This window comes from Arachis ipaensis, chromosome B9 (assembly GCF_059453495.1).
Source record: "Arachis ipaensis isolate K30076 ecotype BB chromosome B9, ASM5945349v1, whole genome shotgun sequence".
NCBI classification, from domain to species: domain Eukaryota; kingdom Viridiplantae; phylum Streptophyta; class Magnoliopsida; order Fabales; family Fabaceae; genus Arachis; species Arachis ipaensis.
The window spans coordinates 151,590,962-151,611,639 of NC_142444.1; the positions used below are offsets into that span (position 1 = coordinate 151,590,962).

The 20,678-nt window shown below is 31.8% G+C and overlaps 2 protein-coding genes and 1 non-coding gene across 3 annotated transcripts; 1 reads left to right on the forward strand and 2 right to left on the reverse strand.

The window, feature by feature from the left end:
• Positions 1–2,526: 2,526 nt before the first annotated feature.
• Positions 2,527–6,251, forward strand: LOC107619282 (putative serine/threonine-protein kinase At1g54610). Its single transcript, XM_016321536.3, has 7 exons — positions 2,527–3,296; positions 3,751–4,035; positions 4,131–4,448; positions 4,534–4,755; positions 5,057–5,151; positions 5,313–5,412; positions 5,713–6,251. The coding sequence occupies exons 1-7, from the start codon at positions 2,856–2,858 to the stop codon at positions 6,034–6,036; spliced, it is 1,785 nt and encodes a 594-aa protein (XP_016177022.1). The 5' UTR covers positions 2,527–2,855; the 3' UTR covers positions 6,037–6,251.
• A 1,701-nt stretch (positions 6,252–7,952) lies between these two features.
• LOC148546814 (uncharacterized) lies at positions 7,953–8,674 on the reverse strand. Its single transcript, XM_088498071.1, has one exon. The coding sequence runs from the start codon at positions 8,651–8,653 to the stop codon at positions 8,294–8,296; it is 360 nt and encodes a 119-aa protein (XP_088354197.1). The 5' UTR covers positions 8,654–8,674; the 3' UTR covers positions 7,953–8,293.
• Positions 8,675–11,468: 2,794 nt separating this feature from the next.
• TRNAR-UCU (transfer RNA arginine (anticodon UCU)) lies at positions 11,469–11,541 on the reverse strand. The gene has a single exon. It is a non-coding gene; the product is annotated as a tRNA-Arg (tRNA).
• Positions 11,542–20,678: the final 9,137 nt, after the last annotated feature.

Here is a 20,678-nt window from a genome sequence, read left to right on the forward strand (position 1 = left end):
ATGAGAAATGCTATTTGTACACCAAAATCAGCTATTAAAATCAGCCATTAATGTATTTATACAGAGTAAAGTATCGTTTTTGTCCCCAACGTTTAGGGTAAATCCTATTTGTGTCCCTAACGTTTAAATCGTCCTATTTGTATCTCTAACGTTTGTAAAAGTGATTCAATGTTATCCTGCCGTCAATTACACATCATGAGCGCTTTAGTTTGAATTTTAAAAATCCTTCTTGAAGTTAGAATACAAATAGAATCATGTTCCACTCCGAAAAATAACTCATCAAAAGTTGAAACTAATTCCTACAACATTTATGTAATTCACTTTTATGGGAACATAATTGAATCTAAACACAAATAGTGGGTATAATATTAAAATCAAACACATCCAAGTGAGACCTAATTGAGAATGAATATATCCAAGTGAGAATAATTGAAAAATATAATCTGATTTATTAGTATAATTGATAGTAGGATAACATTGAATCACTTTTATAAACGTTAGGGACACAAATAAGACTTACCCCAAACATTAGGGACAAAAACGATACTTTACTCTATTGTATATAAATACATGTATAGTTTAATTCATTTTTAATGTGTATTTGTATTTCAATATGTATTTTATACTGTGGCTGACTTTGGTGACTGATCTTGGTGTACACGTAGCATAACCCATATAATATAACTACCAATTCGGTATCTAAAAGAGATTTAGTGGCTGACAAAAAAATTTCTCAAAGATGTTATCGATAAAAAATTGAAAATAACTCTTAAATAATTTGAAAATACGATAAAAGTAACTAATAAGTATTATATTTTTTGTAAATGACAAAAAAAATTTATATTTAATAAATGATTTATTCATTTGATCCGATTTTTTGACAATATTTGAATAATTATTTAAAAATGATCATTCACACTAAAAATAATTAAAAAATTCACTTGACATCAAATTATTAAAGTTTAAAAATAAAAATATCTCAATTTTTAATAATAATTATAAAAATTTATTTTTAGAATATATATTTAGTATTCAATTTTTTATTGTATTTTTTAATTTTCCAATAATGCAAACTTTCTATTACTATTTACTCCATAATATAATATCATTCTATCCGAACATCATAGCTACAAAAAGCAACGCTTGGTTATCATCAGTATCTATCTTTAATTGACGCCTTTTATGTTTCCCCTCATTTTATTTGTTAAATTTAATTGATAAGATCATTTCATGAAGTAAAAATATCTCACATCACCCAGATTGAGAGTCATCTTGTTAATTTGGCGTCGTCATTCTCGTATAGTTGTCCTTTTTCCATTCTCTATAGGAGTTAGAAGCTTAACTAAATCTATAATTGACTATATTTGATGGAGGTGAATTTTTTTTAATTTTATTTTACATTTAAGTCAATATTAATTAATTTTCTATTTCCATACTAAAAATATTAGTCTCTTTAATATTTTTCATAATTTAATTCAATTAATTGAATTCTTTTTGGCTGAAATTCTTGCTTTAATAATAAGATAGGAGTACGTAAATTTGATTAGATCATTAATAAGCAACAGTGATGTGATTTAACTTTTAAGAACTATTAAATAATTTAAAATATTTAATTAAATTGTTTAATATAATATATTAATATTTAAGTTATTTTTTATAAAAAAACATTAATAATAATCTTGTAATTAATATAAAGTAATACAAAAATGATTTTATAACTTAATCCAATCATAGAGATGGAAACAGATATTTTTATAATATTTTTTAATTTAATAAATTTAAAAAATAAATTATTATATATACAGATTTAAATTTCAAAATTTGTAGGTAATCAAAGATTAAAGCTAAGATACATAAATTAATGCGGGCTATAAGTCTTGTAGTTTTTTCACACGCCATGTATCGGTTTTTTATTTTTAATATGGAGGAGAGGTTGGTGTGTTGTAGCTTTGTGGAGAGTACAGGAGCTTTACCTGCATGTGGTGTTAGGGGAGTATAATTTGGACCGAGGGAGTTGAGTACAGGAACACGAAGGGTCCGTTTTTTTTTATACCAACTCATGTGTTCGAAAAAATATTTTGTATACCGGGTCCGTTTTTTTTGTATTGAAAAACAAAAAACACTAATCGGACAGTCCGATTTGTTAATGATAAATTTTAAATTTTTTCTCTCTCACAACTCGGATCATCCGATTTGGTAATTCAATTTTTTTAAACAGAATTCGAATGGTCCGATTTCTTCTATCCCACATCCATGTATAGCACCCCCATCCTCCATAGCAATGCATAACACACAGAGGCATGACATATCTAAATTTTTTAGCCCCATGTATCATCTTCTTATCTTAATAAACAATTGCAGTATTTTTACAGTTGAAATTTTACTCAAGGTTTTAAATAAAATATATATAAAAAAGTAAAGGACAGAAATAATGAGGGAATCTGGTGTGCAAAATTCTGACGAGGTTGCCGGCAGTTGGGACCCACACACAAGAAGAATATCTGGATTTCCTGTCTGCCCAATGACAGACACGTGTGCATTCTCTCTCTTCTCTCTCTGCGGAGAAAGCAAAGAAAGAAAACATGTTCAGTGTGTCTCAACTCAACTCATCAGTGAATCCCAAGAAAAGAAAAAGCACCCATTTTGCTTATTTACAAACTACACACAGCAACATTCCAAATGTGCCGCCCATGGCCGCCTTCTCCTTCTTCCCATTTCTGTCACTATCAACTTCACATTCATCATTTCATCCCACCCCAATTTCCTCCTTTTCTTTTTTCTAATTCTACTTCTTCTCTCTCCTCTGTCCCTCCAATAAAAAGTATCAAAGAAGAAGAAGAAGAAGGGGTGCTTTTATGGGGTGTGTTCAGGGCAAGACACTTGAAGGTGCTGCTCATGAACCCAAGGGACTAGACAGGCTCAAATTGGAAAATGGGTATGTGTCAAATTCTGATTTTGTTGCTCACAGAAGATCCACTGGTCAAAAGTATGAACCTATGCAGGATGCTAATGGTAGGCATCATCATCATCAGAAGAGAGAACAACCTCAACCCAGAAACCTTGCAAGAGTTAATGAGCTTGCTTCTGTTCCTGGCGGCAACAATGGTGAAAGTGGCAAGGGGAAAGGGGGTGTTACTAGAGAGAGGAAGAAGAGAGAATTGGCAAAGAAGAAGACTTTTGAGGATGACTATGAGATGGTTGATGGATGGCCCAAATGGCTAGTTGATAATGTTCCTCCTCAAGTCTTTGGTGGATTGGTCCCAAGGAGTGCTGAATCCTACAAAATGATTGATAAGGTCCCTATTTCTCTTTCTCAGTTCCCTCTTTTGATCTTGATTATGCAAGGCTTCTGGCCATTAGGATGAAGATTCAAGGGTTATGCAAAATGATTTGGGCATTCAATTCATAGTGCTGAGCTATTTATATATTTTCCTTGTTTGAATAATGAAATCCAGAGTTTTATCTTCTTACATTTGGTTTAGTGCACATGTCGAAAGCCTTACTAGTTATAACTGTTGACTTAAGTTTAATCAATGATCTGATCAGTTACTTTATGAAAACTGTAAGCAATCATGGAACCATGTTATTGATTTATGTCTAGTATAGAAAAGCAATAATCTTCTGTGGTCTTCAGCTTCAATCTATCTGTTCTTCTTTTCAAACATCGAAATTTGATAGGTAAACTTTAGAGAAGTTAATGGCTGATGTGAGCTAGCCAGTTGACTTGGCCTGTTTTACACATTTATGCAGGTAGGACAAGGAACATACAGCAATGTGTATAAAGCTCTAGATCGGGACACCGGAGAAATTGTTGCTCTAAAAAAGGTCCGCTTCAATACATCAGAGCCCGAAAGCATTAAATTTATGGCAAGAGAAATCTTGATAATACAAAGATTGGATCATCCCAATGTGCTAAAACTTAAAGGATTAGCCACTTCAAGAATGCAATACAGTATATATCTAGTTTTTGACTTCATGCAAACGGATTTGACAAGAATTATCTCTCATTCTGGAGAGAGGCTAACCGAGCCGCAGGTTGGGAGTTTCCCACTTTCCCTTCACTGCCATTTTAGTATTTGGATCCCATAATTCTCCTTTATAATCTTAAAAGGTAAAATTGTATATTGTAGGTCAAGTGCTATATGCAGCAATTGCTTTCTGGTCTGCAGCATTGCCATGAGAGGGGAATTTTACATCGAGATATAAAGGGATCAAACCTTTTGATTGATAGAAATGGAATGCTTAAGATTGCAGATTTTGGGCTAGCCAACTATTATAGTCCAAACCATGAGCATCCTCTCACAAGCCGGGTCGTGACACTGTGGTATAGAGCCCCTGAGTTGCTGTTAGGTGCCACGGATTATGGAGTTGGTATTGATCTATGGAGTGCTGGATGCCTCCTTGCAGAAATGTTCACCGGAATTCCACTCATGCCTGGCCGAACAGAGGTGATACTACTGATATTATGCCATTTTTTTTCAACTTTCCGGTATCTATATGTTACCACTACTCATGAAATATATCTGCTTCCAGGTTGAGCAACTTCATAGAATTTTCAGATTATGTGGCACACCATCAGAGGAGTACTGGAAAAAATTTAAAATATCTGCATCATTTAGACCTCCAAGGTCGTATCGACCTAGCTTTCTAGAAACTTTCAGGGATCTCCCTCCATCTTCTTTGGGGCTTTTATGTACCCTCCTTGCTTTGGAACCGGCATTCCGTGGAACTGCATCTAAAGCTCTTAATAATCCGGTGTGTGCAAGTATCTATTGACAATTCCCATTAAAATGTGCACAACACATCCATAACGTTCATTTTGTATCCAAATGCTATCTTTGTCTATGAATCTGCAATTTTGCAATAGGAACATTCATGATGGTTTTGCATTGGCTTTGTTGATCATGAAGCAATTGTAGACTTAGCAAGCAAGCTCATGTGTGTCCAATATAATATTAAGTTCAGATTGCAATTGCTAATGAATAACTAGGAAGTAAAATCATTGCATGAGTAAGCTATGCCAAACTTCTCACATACAATTATCTTTGGCCTGCAGTTTTTCTTTACAAGCCCGTTGGCCTGTGATCTCTCTGGTTTGCCTGTAATCCACAGAGAAGATGATGAACATGATCAAGCCAAAGAACAGATCAAGTAAGTCACTTTGGCTCAAAATATGACATTGATCAATCAATCCAATTTTTATTTTCCTAGTTTGATGAACATATAAATCTTGACTAAATAAATAATCTGAATTCTTAGTTATGTAATGGTGAAAAGGTAGAAGAATCTCATTGCTTTGCTAATATTTCTAGGTACATGAACTCTAAAATCAGGCGTTCTCGTACATACCTGGAGCGTCGCAAGAGTCTAGCTCCCAAGAGGCAGATAGAACATACTGTGTCTAACAAGGAGGTAAGTTTCAAACCATGTGCTTTAGAAATCTTTGATTTTCATGCATAAACCAAGGCAAAATGGTCATTAGATGATGCTAATGATAAACTAACAACTCTTACATGATGCTTTCGGTTCCTATTAATATTTTGATCACCTTTTATGATGTGTGACTGATACATCTCTGATGTTCATTGATCCATTTGATTTTTTTCTTTTTTCTTTTCTTTTTTTCTGGTTATGCATATGTTTCTAGCACAACTACTTTGATAGTTGATTCATCGCTTAAGTACTGAGGTATTGAATTCACATAATATCTAGGATTCAAGAAGGAATGTGGAACCTGAAACTTACATTCCAAGCGAAGAACCGGGTAGCGCAACCATAAGCAGTACCTCATCTAGTGTAAACCCTGGTGTGGCTAAGGAGCAGTTTCCACTTTTGGCTTCAGATAAAAAGGTGGCTCCAAAATACCATCACCATGGCAATGTTGCTGAAATTACAAGGTACCTTCCTCCATTACCCAAGTCAAAACCAAAAGCAACCCAGAATGATGACTACAACAGATTCAGTTTCAGGAGTGCTTCTACCAGAGAATTTAGAAACTTTAAGAAGGAGGACTATTTACTCTTCGAAATTGATTAGAAAATTTTGTACAATTTTTTATGGATATTGTAAAACCACCTTGCAATTAGTTACTATATCTCAAATATTGACCCTTAAAAATTGTACCTATAGAATTAGAAACATACAATTGGTTCAATTCAATTAGAACCTGTAATTGATTGATTGTTTTCCACTGAATCATTAATCATCAATGGTTAAAGTAAATACTTATTGGTTTTCATATCATTATCAAATTTGGATCATACTTATCTGGGTTATCTTATTTCCCGTGTAGAGAAATGCTAGGAGCCATCAAAATTTATTGATTTTAGTCATCATTTAATCATTAACTCAATTTTTTAAGGCTAATTCGTTTAGTCTAATAATCTAACAACATATTTTATGCTATATTTTTAAATATTGATGGCTAGCTGATAGTCAAAAACAATAACTTTTAATGATCATCTAGCATTTCTCTCCTGGATATTATGTACTGAATTCTTTGTTCTACATACCAAATTATTGTTGAAAGATTACTTGTAATATAATTACAAAAACTAGTAAATTGCATGTCAAAATGAACCACGTTTTCGTTCCTGTATCGGCTTCCCATAATCATGGTTAAGATAATTCAAGTTGTTTACATAATGAAGAAGTGCAGTAAGTTGGAATGTCACTTTCTAATAGAGGTGATCACGGTACGGTTTGGATTAGTTTTGTGTCAAATATTTATCTGATCCAGACACTAATTTTATTTAAGATGCGATTTGGATTGGATAATTTTTTTTTAACAATTCAATCAAATTTCAAGCGTTTTGGATTGCATTAGATTTGTGACTTTGTAAATTTAAAAAAAGTAAATATACATAACAAGTCTTATCACCAAATTCTAAATAACTAACAATGACATAACAAGTCTCAATAGTATCTTAAAAAATCAACAATAACATAATAATAAAAATAAAATTATAAATTCATTAAAATAAATAAATAAATAAATAAATTTTATTTTGAATTCATAAAATACTCACTATATAATAATAATACATGACTATGATAAAAATGTATAATAAATTGAATTGAATATATTATAAATAAAATTTTAAATATGATAATAAAATAATAATATTATATTACATTGTATGGTTTGGAGTGGATTGGTTTCGAAGAGTAGATCCAAAATTCGATCCAATCCATATGATTTGTCAAAAATAAAATCCTATCAAATTTAAATTAGTATGGTTTTAATCGAATTTTAGTTTGAATCAGATTGAATGGACGGTTTAATTTGGGTCGATTTGAATTTGAACACTCCTCCTTTCCAATAGCTACTCAAAATCTCCCTAACTCTTCTTAGTTGTTTGTTTTACTCCTTTGTCGTTTTATTTTCTTCTTCATATGCTGTTGATGAAGTACATCCATTGAATTTGGATTCTAGAGTTCAATAATATGCAGAACAAAGAACCAATGATGAAAATGGAACTATTGTAAGTTTTGAGATCCCTTCCCTTGGCACCATGTGTTGAGCAATAAACTCCAAGGGCCAAATCCAAGTACAAGTTTCCAAATTGTAACAGTAATTCGTTTTCTTTTGCATAGGATAAAAGAAAACTTGTAGATTCTTGAGAGTATTTCAGTGATATATTCAACAACAAAAATTGAATGAACCTTAGAGCAACGGATGAGTTGTCTCTGTGTGATCTCAAGATCAACGCTACTAGTTTTAGAATCAGTCACTGGTGTTCTTAAAGGAAAATTTGTATCCTATAAATGACTTTTCCAATTATCTTTGCTCATTTATTTTATTTAGATTGAAGATATTATTGCATATTGATATTGAGCAGAAAGAATATTGGAGCTTGACAACAAATACCATCACCAAGAAAGTAAATAAAAGGGAAATGATAAATAAAGAGAAGGAATGAAAAATGGTTGTCTTAACTCTCAAGTAAAAGTGAATTACAAGTGCAAGGAGGCTTTATATGAATGTTTTTTAGTTACTTTATATGAATGTCTTAACTCTCATGTCTTTTTGGCAAAAGAATTAGAGTACCAAAAGAGAATAACTAAAGATAAGGACAACAATAGAAGTCTATATTACTATTACTAATCATAGTTCCTATGAACATACATACATTTTGAACTCTTGATTGTTTCATACAAAGCATGCTAGATTGCTTGTTTTCTCTTACTCTTACAAACCAAGAAAACACTTTTGATGATGATCTGAAAACACTTTTTGTTTTCCTTAAATATTCTTACCTTTGCTTGTAGGCAATTCTAATGGTTCACACAATCACACACCATAGCGGATATCACTGAACTTGTTCTTGATCCACTTGAAGCTGTTTCTGAAACTGGTTTTGAGCTTCCCCTCTGATGTCAACACATTATAGGCCTTGATCCTCTTCTTCCTCTTAAGCTCAGGATCACTTGCTGCAGAAAATCCACCTCCTTTCTCAGTTGGACCATTGAAACTATATGAGTTGGATCTTTCTCTGAATCCAAACTCAGAGTAAGAGCATGAGTATTCAGGGAATGACTTGCTTTTCTCCATCACCAAATGCTTTAGAATGAAACCTCTTATTATTGCATGGAACAGGAATATATATAATACAACTGAGAAGGAAAAAATAATAGGACAAAAAGTGATCATGGAGTTTTAGAGGGAGAGGATTAGTAGTACTACTACTACTACATCATGATCCATGATCTATAGTGGTGGCACCCCATGTGTGATGTTGGATAGCTACCTTTTTTATTTTGGGAAATCATAAGGGTCATTGAAAATTTTAGAGGTGGAGCATACTTGTTTGAACTACTAAATTCAGAATAAATTATATTTTAATTTATTCAAATAATGTTATTTGTATATTTTAGTGTCTATTTGAAACATTAAATTAGATATACATTACAGTAATTCATTTTAAATTTAAACAATAATGTAATACTATACTTAGTACTTAGTACTTTGTATTTGATTAGAATAGTTAATCAATAGGCACATTAAGAATCAAACTAATCAAATTACAGTATGCATGAGTGAAAAGTCAACAGAGGAGCCAACCCTAGTTGGGACCAATATTTCCTAGTGATGAATTCGCATGGTAAGGGTATGGACCCACCATATTTAGTGGGGGGACCAAGGTGGTTGCTTTGTTTATGAAATATGATACCAAGATAAGGCACTAGCTTTTGCTTTGAACAGATGCCAATTTTCCATTTGCAAGCTATGATGCATTCTCATTTATGTTGTTTAGTATTGGGGGAGCTTCTAGCTAGTGCAATCCCCCAACCATTTCTCTTGTTAAAAAGAGGTAAATTAAATGGAGTTATCTCTAATCACTTTATGTCAATATCAGCTTCTTATAGCTTTTGTGGGCCTTGGGTTTTAATTTTCATGCAGATATCAAACATTACAAAAAAATAAAATAAAATGAATCAACTTGGGTGGATCGAGTAGTTAACTCATTGGTCTGCTTAAACAAGTACTTATTGGTCAGAGGTAAGTCTTTAAATAGAGTTCAGATTCGCGACGGATTAATCATTAACTTGTCGAGCTAAAAAATATTGTGAGCAACCAAAAAAAATAAAACAAAAACTTTAGAAATTAGTTACCTAATGCAATTATATATAATTGATCAAACTCATATCATTATCATTATCATCACCATTATCATTATGGTTATTAGTTGTTAAAAGTGGGTGACACCAATATTTTCTGATAAATTATTTGTTATTACTAGAAAATTATTTATACACACAAATAAAAACTTTGGCTTTCCATTCATATGTATACACACAAATATATTTGTAGCTTCTAAATGGCTAATAAGATTTGGTCCATTCAACAATCAAAATGAGGTTGAGGATACATAGATGGTAAAAGAAAATTGAAGCTATTTGAGTTTGATTGGAAGATATATACTCCATTTTCAACATGTTCAGAGAATTCTTTGAGGGTCAGCATCTTATTTATTTATTATATTCTTATTCTTTATCAATTTGATGTATGTATGTATAGACTCCAAAAATAGGAGCCTCTATACCAAAAAGATAAACGAAATAAAGGGGCCATGCTGATTAATAATATTCCAGGTTACCATCATGGATTAATTGGGCAACCCACCACTATAAATATCAATGAAGCTTCATGATTTTTTATTTAATTTTTGGCCTTTTCTTTATGCGGTTCTCGAAATCACATTCCAAGCAATTCTAATGAATATTCCAAATGCTCTTTAGCATTTTACATAGTGGGGATGAAGTCCTAAAATCTATCTTCTCTAGATTTCAAATTTTAATTTTCTTTTTCATAGTAGGACTTTTTCACTGCTAATCGTAACACACACAAATACATTATATATCATGGTTCTAAAAATTAAATCGAATTAGACGGTTCAGTCAAGTTAATTGAAAATTGGTTACTAGACTAATTCAGTCTAAGTAGAAAATTCATTGAGAATAAATTAATAAAAATAAAATAAAATTTGGTGAATTAGTCAAATCGATATAATTTTTTAAAATAATAAAATAAAAAAAAAATTTTCCTAAAGAGATATATATTTTATTATATCTAATTTAATTTTTGTTAAATCTCCATTAAATTTTAAATAATTGAATTTCTAATTCTATCGAACGATTAGTATAGTTTTTAAAACCTTGATATATACATATAGTATAGCATGTGTGTGTTCTTTACGATTTGTTATCAAAAGTTCAAAACAAACAATAAGAGAAAAAAGTAAAGGTAATGCTCAAGCTCATTAATTGCGCTACAAATCTGCAATAATTATTATTGAGGAGCACAACTGAATTCAAGACAATAAAAACGCACCACCAAGTTCTTTTATTTTTTTTAATGTTTAGCTAAAATATATTTATAGAATAGATATTCAGGCTATAATAATATTCTTAGTAATTTTTTTAATAAATGCATAATAAACATATTAAAAATATAATTTTTATTTTTTATAATTTTTTTTACTGATAACTAATATATTATATTTGTTCTAAGAACACATTCTAGTTAATTTTTTTAATTATGAAAGCAACGGTGCATTTGGACCTCATCCACATAGTCCATTATTATAGCAAGCATGATACCATAATAAGACTAATAATATTACACTAGAACTAAAAGCAACAATGTACCTGTTATTAAAATAAACTAATAGTTTTAATTGTGACGCTCTCTTAGCTAGCTAGTTAAGTTCTAGACTTCTAGCATAGATTTCAAACGGCATGCCTCTGGAATTTTGTATTTCAAATAACTGTTTTAGTTTGGCCCAACCTTCCATTTTTATTGTTTCTTTTGGTCATATCCGTTTTTGGTAAAATTATATCAAGAGAGCCTTAAACCCAAGACCTCTATAACTATTTTTGGTTTTTAATTCTTTGATCGAAAGTTGTCTACTTAAAAGCCCAACCTGTTTTGGGGGCCATATACAAAATAATGAAAAACATGAAATCACGCCCAGTGGGACTCGAACCCACAATCGCCTGATTAGAAGTCAGGCGCCTTATCCATTAGGCCATGGGCGCAGTTATTTACTTTTAAGCAATTTATTTTATATAATAAATAACTTTGAAGATTCTGAAATATATCACACATAATTTGGAAACAGAAAAAAGGAGAGAGATTCTGCATTTACCTTTCTTTCTTTTCCTTTTCTTTCATGTCTGTTCACCAAAAAATTAAGGAGATAACAGTTTTTAAATAAATTTTTCAACAACTAGAATCTAACTCAAGACCCTATGTTTAAGAGGAAAAAATGTTAGAATTTTTATTTTATTTGTGATATAATTTGTTAATATAAAAATTAATTTATATGGTATTGTAATTATTAAGAAATTTTATTAATTAATTGTATTGGCAGTTGGTTTGTTTTTTAATGGAAAAAATACTATTGTTCATCAAATTTATAAAGTTTGGGTCCCCAATTCTAATCATCACAACAAAATACTCTGATCTTGGTGATTCAAGAATTGAAAGTTTCTAATAAGAATTTAAGATTATTGGCAATGGCTTAAGATATGTAAATTACTAATATGTAGTATCAGACTAAAATTATCTCTGTCTTGCCATTTAAACTTTCTTAAGGAATTTTTCAAATTTATGTGATAGTTGTTTTTCCTAATGGCATGATTTTTCATAATTCTCATAAGTTTTTTTATTCTTGTATTAAAAAAAAAAAAGGAAAAACAGGGAGACGGTGCAATTATTTTTTTATTTTTTTGTTTCTCATGGTATTTCTAGTCCGGCATGCCAAAACTTAATCTGCCGGAGTTTGCCGCTAGCCATAAGTTGCTGCATGCACAAGGCGGGATTCGAACCCTCGATACTTACTTAAGCGGACTAGTAAGCTAACTACTAGACCAACACAACTTTGGTCCCATGCTGCAATTATTATATGGTTTAGTTTGATCCTTGGGCCACTGGGCTTCATTTGGATTGCTATAAAAATAAAAATGTAAACTTTGTTATGAGAGAGGGTTCAATCGAATCGAATTTTTGGGTTTTTTTGGATTGAGCAAGGATTTTTGTTTTGTTTGGAGTTGGGTCAAGTTGTTAATTCACTGACAAAAAAACTTGGATCCTCCAAGTATTATTAAAATGTTTAGCCACTAGAGCATTTTTTTTATTTTGTTATTATGTATGTCATTGAAATTATTTATCTAATGATAATTATATTTGCATGTTATATAAATTCTTTTGCTACATATTATATTGTGATTAATACATGATTTATTAAAGAGTAGCCACAATATTTTTGATAATAATTATATTTAAAAAAATTACATAAATATTAATATGATACATTTGTAATTGTTGTGAATAATATGATGTCCTTACTCATAAAAATTTATTATGTTATTCACATTTAATTAGGTTGAAATAGAAAATATTTTATTTCTTAATTAGCCCACGGATGTTAATTTAGATTTAATTTGATATGACTTGCATTGGCATGTATTATCATATGTTATGAATTTTGATATGTCTATTTAAAGTTGAATAATATTAGCATAGTTTATTATTTGCAATAGTAATGATATCTAAAACTATATCTGAAGTTCATTTGTTAAGTGGTGACAACTATAAGAATTGGAAAGATAAGGTTCTTTTTCACTTAGGGTGTGCAGACCTTGATTATGTTCTTTGTAGGGAAGAGTCTCCGACATCTACTGATGCTAGTACTCGGACCGAGGTAGCATTATAAAAATAGTGGAAGAAATCTAACTGTATAAATATGATGTTCATTATGTCTCGTATCTCAACTAGTATTTAGGGTTCAATTTTTGATTGCGGGAATATCAAGGATTACATGAAGGTTATTAATCACCAGTTTGAGTTTTTTAGTAAGGCACTTGCAAGCACTCTAATGGCACAATTGTCATTTATGAGGCTTACTGGCATAAGGGGTGTGCGTGAGCACATCATAAGGTTGAGAGACATAGCATTAGCAGCACAACTAAAGGCTTTAGAAGTTGAGATCTCTGAATCATTTTTTGTGCATCTTATTATGAATTTTCTTTCTATCCAACACAAACCATTTAAGATTTCTTACAACACACATAAAGAAAAATGGTCCATTAATAAATTACTAGTGATGTGTGTTTAAGAGGAAGGAAGGCTAGTTCGAAAACTTGGTGAAAATAGATTATTGGTGACAAACGAGAATGGTAAAAAACAAGCTTATAAGAAGAAAGAAAAGGATAATGCATCCCATCCTATGAAAAAAAGGTGCACGGTGTTTCTTTTGCAAAAAGAAAGGACACATAAAAAAGAAGTATCCAAAGTTTAAGGTTTGGCTTGAGAAGAATGGTACTACCTTTGTGATTTTACTCCTTCAGTGTGTTTTGAATCTAATTTTATTGAAATATGTCATGATACTTGGTGGATTAATTTTGATGCTGAAATTCATATTTCAAATATCATATAGGATTTCATAAGAAAAAGAAACCGATAGAAAGTGAACTGAGCATCTATATGGACAATCGGATGCGATTACGTGTGGAAGCTGTTGGAACATTTAGATTTATATTAAGTATTAGTTGTATTTTAGATTTAGAAAGAACTTTTTATATTCCAAAATTTTCTAAAAATTTTTATTTCTTTATCTAAACTTGTAAAACAAGGATTATATATAAATTTTAATGATGATACTGTTGTTTATATTAAAAATTTTAATATTATAGACGTGGTACTTTAATTGGTGATTTATTTAAAGTTCATTTAGCTAATAATGTTCCATCAGGCTTAATGGTTATGCATGGTATTTTTTTGAATAAAAAATTCTCCATGTTGTCGCACCGTAGGTTAGGACACATCTCTATTAGGAGAATGAAAAAATTAGTAAATGATGAAGTTCTTGAATCTTTAAACTTTACTGATTTTGATACTTGTGTGGATTGCATTAAGGGTAAGCAAACCAAAAGGTCTTTTTTTCTTAGTTTTTGTTTATTTTCTTTTAAGTCACAAAAAAAAATGTCTCAAAAGGGTGCTAAAAAAAATTCTGACATATTAGAAATAATTCACATTGATATAAGTTGTCCTGATATGTCCCCAAGTGGTCAGAAATACTTCATCTTTATTAATGATTATTCACGATATATGTATCTCTATATGTTTCATAATAAATATGAGACATTGGACGCTTTTAAAGTTTATAAAGTTGAAGTAGAGAAACAATGCAAAAAGCATGAGATTAGATAGAAGTGGAGAATTTTACGAGATATATATTGGAAGTGGACAAACACTTGGTCTATTTGCAAAGTATCTTCAAGAGCATGGTATTGTGGCACAATACACTATGTCTGACATACCAGATCAAAATGGTGTAGCTGAAAGAAGAAATAGGACTTTGCTGGATATAGTGAGGAATATACTTAACAATTCCAATCTTCCTTTATCCTTGTGGAGCAAAGCCTTTAAGACAGTCGCGTATATATTAAATAGAGTTCCAACTAAAGCAGTTGTTAAAATGCCATTTGAACTATCAAAAAGTTGGAAACTTAGTTTTAATCATATACGCATTTGGGGTTGTCCTGCTGAAGTTCGAGTTTATAATCCACAAGAAAGAAAGTTAGACCCAAGGACGATAAGTACCTATTTTATAGGTTATGCAAAAAAGTCTAAGAGTTTCTGGTTTTATTGTTCCTCCCACTCAAGTAAAATAGTTGAATCTAAAAATGCAAGGTTTTTAGAGTATGATGTGAAAAGTGAGAGAAATCGTTTTCTTAAAGTTGTTGAGAATGAAAATATTTGTCAAATCTCTCCATGTACAAGAGTGATTGTTCAATACAATTTCCATACAGATAGAGTCAATGTAGAACAAGCTATTACTAATATTCCACAACATGAAGATAATATTCTAGTAGATCATATGGTAGATGATCAAACTCCTTATAATGAAAATGTTGTTCAAGAACACATTGTTCAAGAGCAACTTCAAGAAGAGGGAGAATCTGTTATGCTACTACCTTTACAAGAAGTTAATGATGCAACATTAAGAAGATCAATAAGAATAAGAAAGTCTGCAATTTTTAGTGACTATGTAGTGTATCTTATTGAGTCTGACTACAATATTTGTGATGAAAAAGACGCAACGACATTTTCACAAGCAATGAAAACTCGTAATTTCAATTTATGGCTAGGTGCTATGAAGGATGAAATGAAATCTATGACGGATAACTAAATTTGGGATCTTATAGAATTGCCTAATGGAAAAAAAGCCATTGGCTGTAAATAGGTTTTTAAGACCAAGAAGGATTCATCAGGCAATATTGAGCACTACAAGACTTGACTTGTTACCAAAGATTTACTTAAAGGGAATGAGTTGATTACAGAAAAATATTTTTTCCTATTTCAAAGAAAAACTCTTTCTGCATCATTATGGCATTGACAGCGCATTTTGACATGGAATTACATCAAATGGATGTGAAAATGGTCTTCCTTAATGGAGAGTTAGAAGAAGAAGTCTATATGAGAGAACCTGAAGAGTTTATCTCAGGTGCTAGTAAGAAGTTAGTTTGCAAGTTTAAGAGAGCAATGTATGGTCTTAAGCAAGCTTTTCAATAGTGGTATTTGAAGTTTCACAGTGTGATTTCTTCATTTGAGTTCATTAAAAATATTTCTAATCAATGTATATACCACAAGGTTAGTGGGAATAAGATCATATTTCTCATCTTATAATGTAGATAACATTTTGCTTGCAACAAATGATTTAGGGTTGTTACATGAGGTGAAACAATTTCTCTCTAGATATTTTGATATGAAAGATATGGATGACGCATCTTATGTCATTGACATAAAGATTAATAGAGATAAACATAAAGAAATTTTAGATTTATCTTAGAAAATCTATATTAATAAAGTTCTTAAAAGATTTAAAATGCAAAATTGTTCACCAAGTATTGCATCTATTGTGAAAGGTAACAAGTTTTGCTTAGATAGTTGTCCCAAAAATGAATTTGAAAAGGAACAGATGCAAAGTATTTCTTATGCTTCAGCCATTGGAAGCCTAATGTATGCTTAGGTCTGTACAAGATCTGACATTTTTTTGCTGTTGGTATATTAAGAAGATATCAAAGTGTTGAGTTAAGAAATTAACCAACATAATTGATGATGACAAATATTATTTTTATTGGGCCAACTACCCAATTAGTTTTGATGATTTTGTTTTAAGTGATGCAGGCTAATTTTCAATAATGCAACAGCCCAAATAAATGGAACAAAAATCTTAAGCTTTTATAGTGTGCTACACTTTCAAATAAAGCCCAAATTAATTTTGAACAAAGAAATATAGTTGAAGCAGCCCAAAATGATGAAAATCAAACCAGAAACAAAGTGGACTATAAAACACTAAAAGCCCAAAGTTGTTAAGCAAAGAAATCACTTGGGCTGAATAAGAAGAAAGCCAACCCAAGCCCGAGTTGCTCACCCAAGTTGATCCCACCAAGCTTCTCATACAAGTTTGAAGTCTACACTATCTCTTATTGCTTCGGTCAGCAACAAAACAAAAGAAAGAGAGCTGTGTTCCTCCTGCTACTTTTATCAGAGAAGAAAGAAAGAGAAAGCTTAATCATAAAGCAAAGATCTAATCACCCACATCAATTCATATTAAATTGAGTCAGAAATTAAAAGGTGATTTATTTCCATTTGCATGCAACTTACTTTCTTCACTTCATCTCAAATTTTCTGCTTTACCATTTTTGGATAAATGAAAAAAGTGTTCTCTGTTCTACACTGCTGTGCATCCACAGTCACAAGTGTATCTTGGGGACCAAGTTGGTTTTCAATGGCTGAGATAGGATTTTACCATTGGAAACATTTGTTTATGATGTCATGAGGCTTTCGGTCAAGAAAAAAGGTCAGACTCAAACTTTTAATTTGGGAATTAACTGGGAAAAAAGTGATGTGGTGTGTTGGTGAAATACATGGCTCAAGGTTTGACCTTGGAGAGAGCAACTTAGCAACATGCAAGGAGATACAAAAGAAGATTTCTCACCATTCAGAAGTCAAGGAGAGATAACCAGTGTATTGAGGTTTTGTTCTGTGAAGAGCTCTCTAAAGAAGTTCATCTACTTGGACAGTGCTTTCTTTCAAAGAAGTATTTCGCCAAAAATGAAGAACTGAATCAGAGACATGCAAATCTGGTTTATCACATAGCAAAGAGGCTGTTGTAGAGTCAATCTCCTTCATATTTAGCAGATTGTAATTTACTTTTCAATGTTTATCTTTCTGTAATTTCTTAAGGTAAAAGGCTGAATGAGTGAGTCATTGAAAGAGCCAAGAGAGAAAAAGACAGAGAGATACACATAAGTGAAAAAGCCTAGAGTTATTTCAGATTTCTTTAGGTAAGTTTGTGTCTTGTATCTAGTACCAGTGAGGTACCCCTTTCTTAGTTGGGTGAGCACTAAGAGTGAAGAGTTAGGTATTAGCATAGCTAATGTCAAGTTAGGTTAGAACTTGAGTGTGAAAGGATTGTGTCAATCCTGTGGAATTGGTGTATGTAATACTTTAACTATAGTGGAAATTCCACCACTGTTGTAGTGGAGACTGGACATAGGTTGCATAGCACAAGGCAACCGAACCAGGATACATGATGGTGTTAGCTTTTCTCTTCTCTGCTCTGTCCTGTTTTCTGATAGTCATGAGTAGGGATGTAAATTACCGAACCGGACTGAAAAATATCGCAAAACCGAACCAAATTTTACAACAACCGATTGAAAAACCGAAAAAACCGGTTTTTTTTTGTTTTTTTCGAACTAAACCGATCGGTTCGGTTCGGTTTTTGGTTGGCTCGGCAGAAACCGAACTGAATAGTGGGGGTTCAGTGGTGTGTGTTTTTACTAAGTTGTCCTTTAACCTAGGTATAAAAGGGTCACTTAGCCACAACCCTACCTTTCTTCTTCTTTTACGCGGCTACACCCAATTCACCCACAGAAAACTTTTCTCTCCCATTCTTCCACGGTTTCACCTCCGACCTCCATGCTTGACAGAAGGAGAGCCTGAGGGAGCCAGAGAGTGCTGTCCAGTGTCCACCGTCAAGGAAGTTGCCAATCGTTGCTCGAAGGCGTTCATTCGTCGCCGTCGCAGGGTCGCCGTCGCTGCTCGCTGGGTCGCCGTCTCTGGTCGCTGGGTCACCATCGCTGCTCGCTGGGTCGCCGTCGCTGCTCGCTGGGTCGCCGTCGCTCCTGTCACCAAGCCCTCTCCTGCAAAAAGCAAGTGAACAATGTCTTCTTCAGAGGTTAGAATTTGTGGTTGGTTATTTTTGTTACAGTGATTTTTTACAGTAATTTCTCCTAGTCTGTAATATTTTTAGTGATATTTGTACTTGATTTAGTGGGATTTTTAGTGATAATATGTCTGATTTAACCTGAATAATTGTTTTTTAGAAATTCTGTTTGTTGTTCTGTTTTTAGAAATTGTGTTTGTGGGATTTTTAGTGATGTTGTGCTTGATTTAAATTCTGTTTGTGCTTGATTTTTAGTGATATTGTGCCTGATTTAACCTGAATAATTGTTTTCTAGAAATTCTGTTTGTGGTTCTGTTTTTAGAAATTGTGTTTGTGGGATTTTTAGTGATGTTGTGGTTGATTTAAATTCTGTTTGTGCTTGATTTTTAGTGATATTGTGCTTGATTTAACCTGAATAATTGTTTTTTAGAAATTATGTTTGTAGTTCTGTTTTTAGAAATTGTGTTTGTGGAATTTTTAGTGATGTTGTGGTTGATTTAAATTCTGTTTGTGCTTGATTTTTAGTGATATTGTGCCTGATTTAACTTGAATAATTATTTTTTAGAAATTCTATTTGTGGTTCTGTTTTTAGAAATTGTGTTTGTGGGATTTTTAGTGATGTTGTGCTTGATTTAAATTCTGTTTGTGCTTGATTTTTAGTGATATTGTGCTTGATTTTTAGTGATATTGTGCTTGATCTCATTTTCTCTCGAATTTTGGTTGAATGTTTATCAAATCAAGTTCTTGTATCTTTTATTCCTAAAAATCAAGTTCTTGTATCTCATTTCTACACTAATATTGATACCAAAAATCACTGACAGTGAAATATGCAACCAATAATAAATGCAATTCTTTGAGCAGTTAGATTAGATAACTTGTTAAGATCATGATGCTAGATTCTGCAGATTACTTATGGAATTGATGCTCTAATACATAGAAGTGGATTGCTTAATTGACTTTGCTCTAACTCATGGTAACATATTATATTATTATGAAGTTATTAATAACAAGAATGCATGGTAGTTGTCTTACTTAATAATTTAATGCCTTAGTCTTAGTTTAGGATTTTTTTGGAACTTTTATTGTCTTTTTAAGTCTCTAAGATGTAACAGAACTGCAAGATGTTGAAGTTGTTATCCAATGGTTTTGTTCTGCATAAGTGCATATATATGGCTGCATATAATTATGTTTATGCTTATAATTTATAATCTATATTATGTTTATAATCTATATTGATTTTTTTGTTTTATTTTTGTAGAAATTGTACTAACCGGAGAAGATGATGATGAGTCTGGTGTAGATTCAGATTAAGTATGGTGGTTGTTTGATTTTTATTTGTTACAAAGTGACTGTTTTAGTTTAAACTTTAAAGTGTGTTTATTTTTGTTGTTTTGCTAGACATTTTTAGTTGTCTTTGTTTTATGTTTAATTAAGTTGAATTTGTATTGAATTTGGATGTGATATACTCTTGTTATTCTAGTTTATTGAAGGTTTTAAACTTTATTTTATGATAATTTTAATTCTGATCAATAGGTGTAAAAAAAACCGAAAAAACTGACCGAACCAAACCGCAGTTGGTTCGGTTCAGTTCGGTTCGGTTGATCAAACCGCAGCCAACCGAATGGTTAGTATTATTAGAGGATTGATCAGGTCAGTTCGGTTAGTTTTCGGTCCAAAACCAAACCAAACCGAACCGATTACACCCCTAGTCATGAGACAAAATGAAATTGTCTCATAAATCTTCCGCTGCTGAGTTCAAACATACTTAAAGTACAAATCAGTTTTAAAGGGTTAAGTTTATTAACACAGAAGAAGGTCATAGATTCAACCCCCCCTTCTCTAAGCCTTCTACAACCTTCACAAAGTAATCCAGGTATTATCCATTGGAAAACTGTAAAAAAGGTCTTAAGGTATTTTCAAGAGACCAAGGACTTCATG

Excerpts from the sequence above, each read along its gene's own strand:
- LOC107619282 (XM_016321536.3), top strand. The coding sequence starts at position 2,856 with ATGGGGTGTGTTCAGGGCAAGACACTTGAAGGTGCTGCTCATGAACCC. Across the intron at positions 5,152-5,312 it reads CAAGCCAAAGAACAGATCAA|GTACATGAACTCTAAAATCA; the intron begins GTAAGTCACTTT and ends TAATATTTCTAG. Across the intron at positions 5,413-5,712 it reads ATACTGTGTCTAACAAGGAG|GATTCAAGAAGGAATGTGGA; the intron begins GTAAGTTTCAAA and ends CATAATATCTAG.
- LOC148546814 (XM_088498071.1), bottom strand. The coding sequence starts at position 8,653 with ATGATCACTTTTTGTCCTATTATTTTTTCCTTCTCAGTTGTATTATAT.